This window comes from Pseudochaenichthys georgianus, chromosome 17 (assembly GCF_902827115.2).
Source record: "Pseudochaenichthys georgianus chromosome 17, fPseGeo1.2, whole genome shotgun sequence".
Taxonomy (NCBI): Eukaryota; Metazoa; Chordata; class Actinopteri; order Perciformes; family Channichthyidae; genus Pseudochaenichthys; species Pseudochaenichthys georgianus.
In genome coordinates, this window is record NC_047519.1 from 41,735,460 (window position 1) to 41,750,854 (window position 15,395).

The following is a 15,395-nucleotide window of genomic DNA, read 5'->3' on the forward strand; positions in this document are numbered from 1 at the left end:
AACTATTTTTGATAGCTTTTAAATTACAAACAAAAAAACTAAATCGAACATGGTGTAATTGAAATAGTCTGAAGTGTATATTATAATAACAAAATACAGAGTTTTAATACAAACGTATCATAACTGTGAAAAAGTGCTGTTTCAAGATAATACAATATGATAGAAATCACCAATAATACTTGCATGTGTTTTGTACATTTGTAATGATCAGGAAGTCTAAAGGCCCTGACACACCAACCCGATTTTGGGAGTCAGAGGCCGTCAGAGGCTGTCGGGCATTCGCGGCGCCGTAGTCAGGTTGGTGTGTCCCGCACCGTCGACCGTGACACGCCTTATTTGGACTGCCAGACCCGATGCATGGCCGATTCAATATGTCGAATCGGCCATGCATCGGGTCTGGCAGTCGGACCAAATAATCACTCTGATTGGCTGTTCAGCTAGCAAATCAGTGCATGAGAAGCGAAGCGGAAGTGAGGGACGTAAACAAACGATTTAAGAAGGCACACACAGACTGCTATTCATTTTCATCTCATCATGGCGATCTGGAATGATGCAAACGAAGACCTGCTCATCACCTTGATCCAGGAGAGGCCAGCTCTGTATGATATTACGGAGAAAAGATACTCTTCTTCTTCTCTGTCTTCCGGTTGTTGCCTCTTTTGAATGACGAATACACACTACCACCGCCTGCTGGTAAGGAGAGTTATTGCCACTCACGCACTGAAGTCGGTGCGGTGTGTTCCCGTGCGACACATGGCCAAAACGCAGGAGAACACGGCCAGGCAACAGCCGACTTCAGCGTCGGCTAGTCCTCTGGTGACTGCTTGGTGTGTCAGGGCCTTTAAGCATATTCTTCATCAATTGTTCCGTTATGAGATTGATGTCATATTCTTTAGGAAATAGTTGACTGTTGTGAAATGAATCTAAAACGTGCTTTCTTATTTTGCTGATGCCTCAAACATCTTGGTGGGAGAACAATTTCACTAAAGCAAAATACAGTCAAGTAATCCATATTATCCGTTTTGTCACTTTGCTTTAATCACATTCACTTTTTTTCTATTGGCATAGTAACAAAGTATATTATGGCCTTTTATTATTTTAGTACCGTTTATACTTTTGCATTAGTTAAAGTTTATATGCAATGTTCTGTTGTAACATTGTTAAATTAATGCTTCTTGGCTTGATTACCTTTAAAATAATGACGTGTTAATAAGGATAAACCAATCAAATGAAACGTTGGACTAAACTATGCCGTTAAATCTCTGACTGTTTTTCAGTAGGATGTCAAGTTCCTATCAATTATTAGTTTTTTCTCACAACAGATTTGATTTTCTTAAGTGAATCTAACTTTGGCAAACATGTAAGGTCATTATTAAAAGGTACAGTTAATTTGTTTAGGGTTATGTATGCATGTATTTATTTATAGAAGGACCATGCATACAAATACATTAATCTCAGCAAAGAGAAGAGATGCGATATGCCAGATTATAGCCAATAGCTCATTTCCATCTGTGGTCCTCAGGTTGACTAAAATGATGAAAAACATTTCATTTGGATAATATACTGATATGAACAAGTGTCATCATAATAATGAGTAGGATTGTAACTCTTTGGAAGTGTGTGTGGCTCTTAAAAGAGCCGTTGTGTTTGGGTGTTCTGGTCTCAGGTCAGTCTAAGCCCTCTCCCCGCGGATACGGCGGGCCAGCTGGATGTCCTTTGGCATGATGGTGACCCTCTTGGCGTGGATGGCGCACAGGTTGGTGTCCTCGAACAGGCCGACCAGGTAGGCCTCGCTGGACTCCTGCAGAGCCATGACGGCGGAGCTCTGGAAGCGCAGGTCGGTCTTGAAGTCCTGAGCGATCTCCCTCACCAGGCGCTGGAAGGGCAGCTTGCGGATCAGCAGCTCGGTGGACTTCTGGTAGCGGCGGATCTCCCTCAGAGCCACGGTACCGGGCCTGTAACGGTGAGGTTTCTTCACTCCGCCGGTGGCCGGGGCGCTCTTACGAGCAGCCTTGGTGGCCAGCTGCTTCCTGGGAGCCTTTCCTCCGGTGGACTTACGAGCTGTCTGCTTGGTTCTGGCCATTGTAGTTTCTCAGTGTTCACAGCGAGCGAAGGAGTGCAGGGTTTCTGTGAGCAGCGGCTTTATAAAGGAGCTGCCGGAGCCGGGCCGCGCTGATTGGTGTAGGCCGGGAGACACGTGCGCTGTAGCTGCTTTACTATTGGACAATGTAATCCACTCCTCCACAGGGGAAGATCCGGGGGATCCTCAAAATGAACTTTAGTTTAGTTTAGGGGGAAATAAATATGATTAAATATAATATAACCCTAACCCTGTCATTTTCTAATGTATAACTATGATTTAATTTGTAGTGAAAAAAACTCGCCCTGAAATAAAGGAATCATTTAGTTATTAGTGTGAAAGATGTAGGTATATAGCCTACTTATCCATATGAAATGTATGTGCCCATATGAATGTTGCTTCTATGTATTATTTATTTCACAAGCATTTGCAAAGCATTTTTCGTTTGTGTTTTTGACATTACTGATTGGTGAAATGATTCTCTTCTCTTATTAAACCCTTAACTTTGTATTACCGGTATCAATGATTCAAGGGAGGCTTTAAGTGTCAGCAAGAAACACCATTTGGATTGTTGTTACAGCACATTAGAGTTTGTGGTGGCAGAGGGACACCATTTAATAATAAATGTGTTCATTTGTCTCCTCTAAAGATTTGCTAAGATAAAGATTACCACTTAGCATTTTCTCTCAGGATTGCAGTAAAATAACCACCATATTTCCTTCATATTGTGAAATGTATTGATTTTCATTTTGGATGAGCTCTTTGGATGGGTTGGGTGGCTCTTAAAAGAGCCTTTGTGTTGTTGTATGTCAGCAGCAGAGTTTACTTGGAGCTGGTGTACTTGGTCACGGCCTTGGTGCCCTCAGACACGGCGTGTTTAGCCAGCTCTCCGGGCAGCAGCAGGCGGACAGCGGTCTGGATCTCCCTGGAGGTGATGGTGCGGCGCTTGTTGTAGTGAGCCAGACGAGAGGCCTCACCGGCGATGCGCTCAAAGATGTCGCTCACGAAGCAGTTCATGATGCCCATGGCCTTGGAGGAGATGCCGGTGTCGGGGTGGACCTGTTTCATCACCTTGTAGACGTAGATGGCGTAGCTCTCCTTCCTGGACTTTCTCCTCTTCTTTCCAGTCTTGCTGACGCTCTTTGCGACGGCTTTCTTTGAGCCCTTCTTGGCCGCCTTGACGGGGGGTGCTTCAGCAGGCATGATGCGAGAGAGAGGTGTGACAGAGTCGAATGACTTCTTTGTCACAGAGCGTTATATTTATATTCACCAGATGCAAACGTGACTGTGCTGTTGCTCGCACGGGATTGGTTGTCTTCTGAGCAGGACGGAGCATGCGCATAACGAGTTTTAGAATCAAAACAGATTGGGTGACATGTAAAATGAACCCCCCATTGATTATGTATTTGTATTATTGGGGTTTTATAATGTGTTGTACATGAATACATCAACAAATCGGTTGGGATCAATGTCCTTTTAAGTTTTTCATATGTTTTTAACTATGTATAACGTGGACAACAGAGAAACACATATTTTTCATGACCAACGTTGGAATTTAAATAAAAAAGTGAGGTGAAAGTGATGCTTGTCACCCTCTAGTCCAGGGGTCTCCAACACGTCGATAGCGAGCTACCGGTAGCTCGCGGGCAGTTTTTCAGTAGCTCGCCGCTCGATTATCGATTATAGCGTAGTAACGTTGCTTCTTGATTTTTCGGCCGCGGCCGGACAATAAAGTGTTTTTATTTTAGAATTGTTTCTGTCACACAAATATAAAATTGGTCCGTGACGCAGAGATCAAGGAACAGACGTGACAGCGGCTGGGCGACACCACACACAGAGCAGTCTGCTTCTCCAGCAGCACCAGTCAGAACCAACGGCAGAATGACCCGCTCTGAATCAGTCCGCGTCGCTGCGGCTCAGAGACACACAGGGAGGGATTTGTGTTTTTGAAAAACACTCGTTATCGTCATGTCAGGTTTTTGGTGGATTCAATCAAGTCTTGGATTTCAGAGTATGAATGTCCTCTTGCTATTTTCAGTTGATATATACGTGTGTAAAGTTTGTGAAGGCAGGAGGAAAGCTTCCGCGATCACCGTCTCCTCTCCGTTCCTCCAAACCCCACCACTTCCCTGAAAATAATGAGTGACAGGCTGATAGTGACCCGATAGAAACTTTATTATTCACTTAATCACTGATTGAGATATGATGAAGCTAACTTACTCTCATACATTCATGGGATTAATGCAACAGTAAAACAGAGAATGCACCCACATGCAGTATTTTTGTTTTTATAATGCTGTTGTAAATACTCCTGTTGTCTGCTTTGTTCAGACTCAAGTCATGTGTGTGATGCCTCATTCAGGACATTCAGTGTCCTTTTTTTAACAGAAGACCGTTGCTTGAAGCTGCAGCTCGACTGCAGAAGTATTAAGTCTCAGCAAAACTCACAACATTTCTGGAGCCTTGTAGACCCAGAAAACTCTAAGAACATTCACCAAGCAGCACTGAACATGTCTGCTTTATTTGGTTCTGTTCTACAGACCTTTGTGAAGCAGCTTTTTCTGACATGAATGAAATCTAAATACAGAACACGACTGACTGATGGACATCTAAATGACTCTATTAGAGTGAACCTAAGTGGGTACACTCCAGCATACACCTCTATGGTGGACTCCATGCAGCGCCATTCATCTCACTGACTGTGAAAAAGAGTTAATGCACTTATTTTACACATGTGCCATAAGATGCTTGCAAGGTGGTGATTAAGGTGATGTACTTACTATGTTGTCCATATTAATGTGAGAAATTGTCATTTTCTTGGACCTTGATGTGAAGTTAAGATTTTAGATAAGCTTTAGGTATTGCAATTTCACACGTGTACAAAAGTAGCTTAATTCAACTGATGAGTGCTATGTGAATAAGCGATGTAGCTCTTGGCCACTTTCATTTTTTCAAAGTAGCTCTCAGGTGGAGAAAGGTTGGAGACCCCTGCTCTAGTCCATACGTATTGATCCACATGAATCCCAATACGTATGATTTTAAGACCCTAAAATAAATACAAATGTATTCATTAGAAGTGAGTTAGTAGTGATGTTACGTATTGCGCCGAGGCTTCGGAGCGTGTGTCGAGTAATCCCCGAAGCTTTTTGTGAAGCACGTACCGAGGCTTGTATCGTTTTGGGCCAGTGACGTCATCGATGACAAACGAAGCCTCGCTGCCTGTCGACACCACGTGACTGCTTCAGGAAGCGCTTCAGATCGGTTGAACCGTTGAACCACAACGCATGGATGTATAATAAGAACCATATTACCCCTCCTGTACCCGGGCCCGCTGGTGACACGATGTAATTAAAAGAGCTCAGACCCTCACCTATATAGAGGTCGGAACATGTCATAAATATAAATGGATACAAGCATAAATAAATGTAGGAATAAAAACATCAATAAATACAGGAATAAATATGTTGCAGTGTTTTCAGGGAGCTTTAGTGTGTGTGCTGTGGCTCAGCCTGAAAGCAGTTGACTCATGACCGCAGGGTCTCTGGTTCAACGACTGAACAATACGTATTTATTGTTGTTTATAAAAGCTACAGCTAAATGAGATAATGTAGTTAATAAATGTATTCTTTGATATGGTTTAGCCTTTCTCCGGCTACAACATGGTTAAGTTTATGAATATTATTAAGGATACAAATCACTCTTTGCAATGTTTACCAGCCTCCTTAGGCTTTTCAATCACAATCATTCAACTGGAATAAATACAATATTGTTAACATGAACATATGATTTAATGTTCGTTGTTTAGAGTTATTCTAAGGCTTTACTCAATGGGAACTCGGTATGAGATAGAGCACACTGTTGAGATGTCCAATCTGCCTGTTTTACACACTTTGACCAGCAGGGGGTTTGTGTTCAAATGAAGCCCATGATGAAGCCTCATGAGATGAACCCTTTTGCGAACCAATTGGCTGGAAAGCTTCAAAGCTTCATAAGGCTTCATCTCGCCATCACTATGAGTTAGTCCTTCCTTAATATCCCGGTGTATTTTACCATTAAAACATATTTCAAAAGTTTAAGAAACCCCACAGCTGGAAGTAGAAGTTTTTGGATCCTCTACGAACATATCATTGATTTGTTAATCTTGGATGTCGGATAAACAACATTGTGAAATGGTCTACATTTTTAATATCCAGTATCCTAGCAAGTTTTGGAGATGAATATAGGTTCGATATAAAGTTAATCAAAAGGAATGTCTCTTTTTGAGTAATTTGGGTGGCTCTTAAAAGAGCCTTTGTTGTTCCAGGTATGTCAAGGTGTAGATGTTTAACCTCCGAAGCCGTACAGAGTGCGGCCCTGCCTCTTCAGGGCATACACCACATCCATGGCGGTCACGGTCTTTCTCTTGGCGTGCTCGGTGTAGGTGACGGCATCACGGATCACATTCTCCAGGAAGACCTTCAGCACCCCGCGGGTCTCCTCGTAGATCAGACCGGAGATACGCTTCACTCCGCCACGGCGAGCCAGACGGCGGATAGCGGGCTTGGTGATGCCCTGGATGTTATCACGGAGAACTTTGCGGTGACGCTTGGCGCCTCCCTTGCCGAGTCCCTTTCCTCCTTTTCCTCTTCCACTCATGTTCAAGTATTGTTATGTCAGCTCGTCCAGAACGAATGAGTAGAAGCAGCGTGACCGGCAGTATTTATATATTCACTGCGGACCTAAGAGAAGACGGAGAGCGGGAAAGCTGCTGGGCGGGGCCAACGCTGCAGCCTCCACATTATCTTTGAAAACATTTTTTCTTTCTTGAAATATTGTTCATATAATTCAGTCAGGCTTTATACTAAGCATTTGATGATTAAAGTGTGTTAATATGTAATAAAACCCTCACATGCTTAATAACATTTGAAATAAGACCCTTTCTGAGATTAACATTACATTTAAATCATGCAGTTGCACTGATCAGATGCAGACATACACTCACTCACACTCACACTGTCAGGTTGTAAAGTCAGGTTTGGTCAGGTACACCTCAGAGTCAGTCATTGACAGTGCCTCCCAAGTTACCCTGTCGGTCAGGGTCAAAGGTCAGTTGGTCTCAGTCTTTGTGGCCATGTGTCGTGCTCTGTAGAGATGTTCCAGCACAGGCCAGCATCCTCCGTCTATAAAAATCTGTATTTATGGAGCGCCATCATTTATTAATTCACAATTACAACTATAATGTTCAAGATATCTCCAACCCCTCATTGCTGTTTCCCACATTCCCTGAAAAGTGTCTAGCCAAAAAAAATGTCACTTCCTTAGAGTACTACTACTACTACTGCAATTCATTTGCACCTAATTGGTATTAAAATGACTAATAGATCTATTTCAGAAACTTGTGTACATCACTATTATCTTGTGTCAAAACATTACTAGGATCTGTAAAGCTCTGCTATGTATTCCATAACTCATTCTATTAATTTATCTTCAATTCTGGTGCACTTAAAGAACAATGTTACCCTCTTTAACAGTGCGTGGAACCCTGGGTGTCCGAACATGCAACAATTACTCCCTACTTTATCAAGGATTTAAAAACAGAAGTCCTTTCGTATGTCCATCCGAAAGCCCTCCTATGGTAATAACTATGGCACAATGGTGAAACCAGTACCTCAAATTGAAATACTATATTTAGTTTAGAACTAGCTTTCCCTTCAACATGACCTATATAAAGAAATATTTGTCTGATCTTATAGAGCTGTTACCGAAAAATGAAAATAAATGTTCAATTATCCATCAATATAGAAAAGCTTCACAATACTTTTGATATACTGATGACCAACAACCTGTCATCCACAGTATATATATATATATATATCAATGGGTGAAACATTCACCAATTCAATGAAACACATTTTCATAAATACAGCAATCTATCAAAGCTTCACAATTCTCATTAGTTTGAAATATTCACCAACAATTTGTAATCCACTGCATAGCTATATAAAGATGTGAAAATATGACCAGTGTCATACTGGTCACCCAGTCGGTCAGTCAGTCACCCAGTCAGTCAGTCAATCACCCAGTCAGTCAGTCACAATATTACTTGGAAATATTTACCAACAATTTGTCATCCACGGTATAGCTATCAAGAGGAGAAAAATTGATCTCTTGGCCTGGCAGAAAACATGACCAATCAGTGTCATACTGGACTTGGTATGCATGGAAATGTTTAAGATATGATACTGGAATCAGCATTTTCCCACACAAAACCCATTTTGTGTCCATGTTTAAAATGTATTTTACCTCAAAAAACAATGGAATTTCCTCAGAATTAACTGTAGCAATAACGAAAATGTCCTTTAAGGCATACTTAACATTGTAAAATAAAACCTCAGATACACATTGAACAACCTTGCCATTCAAATCAATTCCTACAAAGTTTGAAAGAGCTGTCTGAAGTTGGGATGGTAAAGATTCAAATGGTGTGCCAATACTCTTTCCTGGTACTTTTTCACATAAAATCTTGGAGGAAAACTCCCAGCACTGTTTGTATTGGTGACGGCTACTTAGTGTTGTAGCTATGTTAATGAAGTTCCTACAATTACTAGCAACATTTTTAAAATACTGATGCTTCCCTTCGCATGCACCAAAGGGATCGAAGAGGTCCATACATTAACATAAGTCGAGAGTAATGTATCATATAATGGCATTTGGGTGTAATGATCCCAAATACGTCTTTCATTTCTCCGAGGAACTCCTGTACAAGTAAGTCTAACATGGGAAGACACTGCTTTTTTACTGTAGATGCCATGACAATATCTGAAATCTCACGACACAAGAGGAACACATTCCAATATTTACTATCTGGTGGAACACGGTCTGCTATTAGAAAAGGGAGCAACCTAAAAATACACCACTTTTGTGATGCAGATCCAACTATTCCTGACTTATTTAAAAGCTTTTCAGACAGCAGTACAGGTCGGTTTGTCTTGTCATTTTGACCAATTGAGAGTTTCTGTAACTCTTCATTTACTTCTGTAATAGTGATATGCTTCTCTCTATGAGCTCGAGTCAAAACAAGTTTTAGAACTAAAGTAATTACTCCTTCTAGTAGATCGTGCATTATGTCTGGGGGAAAGGAGGTAGTTGTGTCAAAATAGGGCAGTTCATCTAATGGACATTTATTCTGTACTCCATATATTGCTTTAGTGTCTGGATTTTGTACTATACATTCAAGGTGATATTGATGAACAGCTGCTGTTCTTAAAACAAAACATTCCTCTGTAAACTTTTCTTTCATTTCATTATAAGTTGCCATGCAATACCTACAAATCCTACCAGAGTTGACTGACATGCTGTACCCAGCAAGCATATGAGCAGAGAGATTATCGCTAGAAATCGTTGCTAGTGCTGCATTCACTTTATACTCAATCCCACTAACAGATACAGTGAACCCATTCGTTGCTAGATCTTTGAGATCATCAAGCATTATTTTTGTCTCTACATTTTAGAATAAAACTAACAAGGTTCTCACTAAACGATGTCGACAGTTCATTCAAGTAGGGAGGCTGTTCGGCCATGACATTTCTGCAGCTTCATTTAAGTCCAACATGCTGTACTAATTTCATTAGTGTGAATGTTCTTCGAGAGCACTTGGGACATTGATGTAGGCGAGGCATTAGTATAACTGGTTAAGAATTCTGATAACAGTGGTCGAGAGCAGCTTATCCCCCTCCTCAGATATGTTCAGGATGCAGCGCTGTATGAAGGTCAAGGTATTCTTACGGTTTGGTGGGTAGGCCATGTTGAAAACGAAATATGCGCAAAAGGCTGCGATGACTCCCTCCTCCAAATCACTGGCCCTGCACAACACAAACCCATCCGTTTTGACCACACTGGGCCCTCTTCTTGTGAAGGCTGACTTCCAGTAGGTGTGCGTCAGTTGGGTGGTCGGGTAAGGTGTGCCAGACTAAACACAAAATGGAAAGTAAATTAGTATAACCCAAGTATGCACAGTGGTGCTTGAAAGAGACACGGAAAATCATGTGTCAAGTTCAAATGGAACTCAACATGAATATTTGCAAACAAATGCATATCGGTTGCTCCTTCATTTATAAGAATGAGGCACATTTCCCCCCTCCGGTGTGACAGTGGCTCACCTCTTCCAAAGTAACATGATGCTCCACCTTTTCCTTGAAAATAATTGGCAGGAGAACAAGCCCGGCTTTGAAGTCCATGGCTAAAAGAGAGGAATACACAGATCAACACATATATCTAAAATTGTAGTGGTGTCTGATTCTCTGTCTATTGTGGCACTGTGGTGAGAAGGTCGATCGGACCTATACAATTGTGAAAATGACCTAAATGGAGCAGGGAAATAAAATAAAAGTAAAGATACAATGTGTGCAGATGTAAGTGAGTTGAATTGATGTAACTCACTCCTCAGTATAAACCGGCCACCCGCATCATTGAATACTAGCATTTCAGTGGCGTAGTTGGTGGTGTTTGAGTTGGTCACAAGAGTTTGTAAGTCAGAGGATGAGATCGTACCGACGTGGGCAAGTGAGGGTGGAAGCTAGGACGCAGTAGGGCTGTGCAATTAATCGTATTTTATTCTCGATTAAAACGATTATTTTGCTGCATTCCCTTTCGCAATGATGCTCTCAATGTGTCTTGCGTTACACATCCTGCCCTCCCTAAAAGCCCGCTCGGCCAGGTTGTGTCTTGCAGTCTGTTTAATAAATCCATATAAACACGTTACAAGGGAAGCTTTAGTTGCTGTGTCTTTATTCTCCGATCTCTAGCGTACAGTCAACTTTTACTAACCTCGTCAAGCCGGAGCCTACTACTTCCTGTTTCCAGGTGTGGGGTTACCAAAATAAGAGTACTGCGTGTAGCAGTATAATTAAACATGACAGGTTGTGAGTGACATTAGTTATCATATTTATATATGTTTAGTAGGTTGTGGAAGTGAGCTCCAAAATATATGTTTATCTTCTGTATTGGTATTTATTATTTTGATATTATTTATTTAAATGTAGATATAAATGTTTTTGTTTTTTTTACGTTACATTACAGGGAAATCAACTGTTAAAACATATTGTTCAAAATATATATTTTTTAAAGTTCAATAAATGGATGTTTTCAAAGTCAATGAAAAATCGTGATTAGGATTTTTGCCATAATCGAGCAGCCCTACGACGCATTGACACCTGTACACAGACAGCATTACCTGGTAGATCTTCGCTCAGTGACTCTTCTCTTGCCTGCAGATATATCTTCTCCAGAGGGGATTTTCCTTTTGCAAGGGCCAGCACCTTGGGTAGAATGGGGAGAAATTCCTCTCTGAAGCGGTGCTGCAGGTTTTCAATGTTGTGGATGCGGTTCATTTCCTCACACAACTGCATAGACGGACAGAAACAAAGACAACACAGTACAATTTAGAGAGGTTGATTGTATGGACGGAACACTACGCGTGCAAGTCGCAAAGGGTTACATATTTTACATACCCCAGCAGGCGTCTTCAAGAATGGATACTTATTGGCGATAGTATCAGCCCTTACCCCCTCAGCCACCTCCTTTCTCCTCCACTGAAATGTCTTTGTCATTGCGTTGGTAACGATGCAGGAATCAGGCTGGGTCTTCAGGTATTGTCGTTTCAAAACCTGTGTGTGTGCACCAATGGAGGACTCGTCCTCCCCAGAAACAGAAATGATGTCCTGCAGATAGACAAGACAGATGGAGACAAATTACAAACATGAGTCTGGCTTAATATAGCAGTGCCACCATTTTCTATGTACTTTATTTACTGACTCAGTTTTAAGTGTATACAGGCTGATAGGAATAAACTCACTGAAGATCGTCTGACAGAAGTCGTTATGCTTCCCTGGTTATTTTCTGGTGCTTGGGGTGATCTATGATGCCCAAACGTTTGCTTCATGTTTCGAACTACCTCGTGGTGAACCAGGGGGGTCCTTTCAGCTTTGAACGGCCGTTTTAAAGACATATGCCAGGTGTTCTAATCAAAGGAGACAAAGATTTAAATTAACCCAAAACATTTTTGTGAAACTCATTGAGTTTAAAGAGAAGGTAGCAGATGTTTGGCCACTACGGAGCTGTTGAGCTAAAGGGGATTCTTTGTCAGCAGATGGCACCCATGTATTGGTCGCACTTTCATAGCTGACAGACTGTCAATCAAAAGACGGCATGGGCACAGATATGATAGACAGGTGGTTCATCCAATCCCCTGCCAAGTATTTTTGAAAGTGCCTGCCCTTTTCAAAACAGTTTACCATAGAGTCTTCCCAGTTGGTTGTGTGAAACAAACAAATCAGGTATGTCAGGTTATGGAAATCAAAACATATATTTTTGTGATGATTTTCCAGATAACACCTCATTAGAAAAAGTTCATTTGTAAATGAGCTCTCGAAAAGGCTTTTGTCCTTTATCGAAAATGCTATAGGGGAGATAAAATCTGTCAATTCAACAAACCACATAGGACTATAAAACCATTAAAAGTAACTTACATATCCATTTCCCTCCATATCCTTCAGGAAAGGATACCTGAAAATCAATGCTTTGGCCACTTTAATGTATTCAGAATTTGTCGGATACCTAGAGAAAGCAGGATGAGAAAGTAAATTAAGTATTTGTATGATCACAATACTGTAGAAGGTGTGCTGACAAATATTTACAATAGCAATATTTACATTGTGTATTGTGCCATCGTCTCATGCAATATCCTCACGATTTTGTGTCTATCAGTAGACACTTTATGGCATGGTTGTTTTGTGTCCAGTTTGGTCTGGATATCTTTGGGGAACGTTGGCAGGGTAAACACAGCAGGGAAACTCCCATATTCTTGACTGCAGGACAAAGAGGCATGCGATTAGCAAAGGACAAAAAAGCTGAAAAATATGTGAGGACATGTGATTATATGTAATCACATTATCATGTTATCGCTATGTGTGAGTGATATTTGATCATCCATGTAATCAATACCCCTTCCCATTCAACCACAGACTCCCATGGCATTGTAAACACATGTTCCTGCTTCCCATGACTGATATTTGTATTCTAATGAAAGTGTCAACCATTTCCCCCCTGATTAGTTAATACATAGAAGTAAAGCTAAGACATGAAAGCTACAACAAAAGTTATCGTAAAAATAAAAGCAGTTGGTTAGTAGTGAGCGTTCAACAAGGTAATGTCACACTTGCCATGTCGGAGAAAGACAGTCATTTGGCAAGATCGCAAAATTCAGCGTTGTAGTTGGCTCTGACTCCTTCAGTTGGCGTGCAAATTGTAGGAATTTTTCTTGCTTTTTGAAGGAACCTTCAAAGAGGTATGCGACCATCGTCTCGGTCAGGCCATAGGAAATTGCTTCCCCGTCACACAAATTATGTTAGCAAATCTCAAAACACTTTTCAGAATGTAATTATTCCTAATCCATGCTGACATTATGTCGTTCCACATTCAAGTCAAATACAATGTCATTGTTAGCAGTTCCAGTTCTAGTCAGGTTAGCAATACATTTGAGTTGATAATAGCCAAGTTTCCCGGGCTGATTTTTAGTCCCAGTCTGCCCCTGCGTGTAATCAACATACACTAGCACGGCTGTAAGCTATGGCTAAAACTCTGAGCTGCGTTGGTGTGAAGGGGCATTTCATACTGTAGGTAGCTTCGCACACGGCTGCTTCCCGCATAACGTTACATGTCTGCATGTGCTCATGTCAAGCAATCACTACACTAGCACAGATGTAGCTAATCTTGAGCTACGGCTAACTAACGTTGTCTTGGAAATGAAGAATCTCTCCTTTAGAAGAAAATAAATATGAGTGCCTTTTCCACAATGAACAGATTCATGTTGGTCAATAGCCCCGTGTCTGTGAGCTTTAGTGAAAGCCACCATGCTAATCGCCCATCCAGCAAAGTAGACAGACAACTGTCACAACCCCTCCATCGCGCGCTCACTGTATGTACATTGTCTTTGAAATAACGTAATGGCTAGCGTCGGCGCTCTGCTAGCTAGGCTAACTATGTTCAGTTAGCTAGGTAACGTTAGTTAGCTTCACACACGGTTGCGTTATGACCGATACATTCAAAAACATATAACCGGCAGTATTTTGTTGTTCTCCAGGGACTATGGAGCTAGCTAGCGTTAGATACCATCTCCCCGGTCTTTTCATGAAAGGCATTAGCCTTAGTTAGCTAAATGTTAGCTACTTGACCAGTCATGAATGAAGGTAAAGTTCACTTACCTCTGAATTTCCTAACTTCCAGTTCAGTTACTTCTATCCCATATTCTACTACCTTTGTGATAATATCACTAGTGGATAGACAGGTCAAGGCAGAAGTTGTCCCACTGTTCGCCATGTTACATGTAACACCGAGGTCAGGTCTTTTGAAAAGACGGAGTCTTTCAATCTGGCCAAATATGACCGTTAGATTATCTCCCGCTCTCAGCTCTCTTAACCAATCAGGTGTTGTGTAACATTAACGTCTATTTCTCAGCGAAGCACAGCAATAATAATTACATTTAAATTAAACCAAGTTTATTATCACATATCATTCATGAAATTAGTGAAAAAGCCTACTTGTAAAACAAAATTAAAAAAATATATATATTTTTTTTTAAACCACAAGGTATTTGCAGCAGGAGGCTATAACGTTCAAATACCCGAAAAAATTACAAACAGCCCATGAAGGGTAGACTTATGTACCTTTTCCGCAATACATATGCAACGCGTACCTTTTACTTGAAAAAGGTACTTATTAGTACCATACAGGAGCATGAGTGTACCTTTAAGGGTACATTTGTATCTTTTGTAGAACAACAATGTACCTGTACTGTACCTTTATTTCTGACAGTGTATGTAAAGATGATTTCACATGACCTATGCAAAATATCACACTCAATACATGTGTGTCTCTGGGTGGTGCAATGTCCCTTTGATGTATATAAATAATATACCATAACTAAATACTATTACGTACAGTGGAAATCAGGTTGCCAGGTCAGTCCAGTGTGCATGTTCCTCAACGTCTCAGCAGTTACAGGTGAGGTAAAGAAAATAAAAGAGAAAAAGGTCAGTAACAACACTTTACACGTGCTCGCTACTCGTCGCTACTAGCTAGGTAGCTAACTTGACTATGTTCCATCATGCACAACATGTATATTACCTATGATATGACCTGATATGTCTGATCCAGCGACTCCTGGTCCTTTCATCAGACGGGAATTGATAGAACGAGCAAGTGGTATGATCACTTTTGTGATTACAACCTGGTACAAAGCACACAGGCATCTTGTAAAAGGGAATTTATTTTTAGCAAT

At 41.1% G+C, this 15,395-nt stretch overlaps 3 protein-coding genes across 3 annotated transcripts; all 3 read right to left on the bottom strand.

Moving 5' to 3' along the window:
• Positions 1-1,523: 1,523 nt before the first annotated feature.
• On the bottom strand, positions 1,524-2,089 carry LOC117461902 (histone H3). Its single transcript, XM_034103899.2, has one exon. It carries the CDS (start codon positions 2,081-2,083, stop codon positions 1,673-1,675), a length of 411 nt encoding a protein of 136 aa, XP_033959790.1. The 5' UTR covers positions 2,084-2,089; the 3' UTR covers positions 1,524-1,672.
• A 715-nt stretch (positions 2,090-2,804) lies between these two features.
• Positions 2,805-3,297, bottom strand: LOC117461925 (histone H2B 1.2-like). Its single transcript, XM_034103919.2, has one exon. It carries the CDS (start codon positions 3,281-3,283, stop codon positions 2,903-2,905), a length of 381 nt encoding a protein of 126 aa, XP_033959810.1. The 5' UTR covers positions 3,284-3,297; the 3' UTR covers positions 2,805-2,902.
• Positions 3,298-6,313: 3,016 nt separating this feature from the next.
• On the bottom strand, positions 6,314-6,730 carry LOC117461941 (histone H4). Its single transcript, XM_034103936.1, has one exon. It carries the CDS (start codon positions 6,713-6,715, stop codon positions 6,404-6,406), a length of 312 nt encoding a protein of 103 aa, XP_033959827.1. The 5' UTR covers positions 6,716-6,730; the 3' UTR covers positions 6,314-6,403.
• Between the last annotated feature and the right edge of the window lie 8,665 nt (positions 6,731-15,395).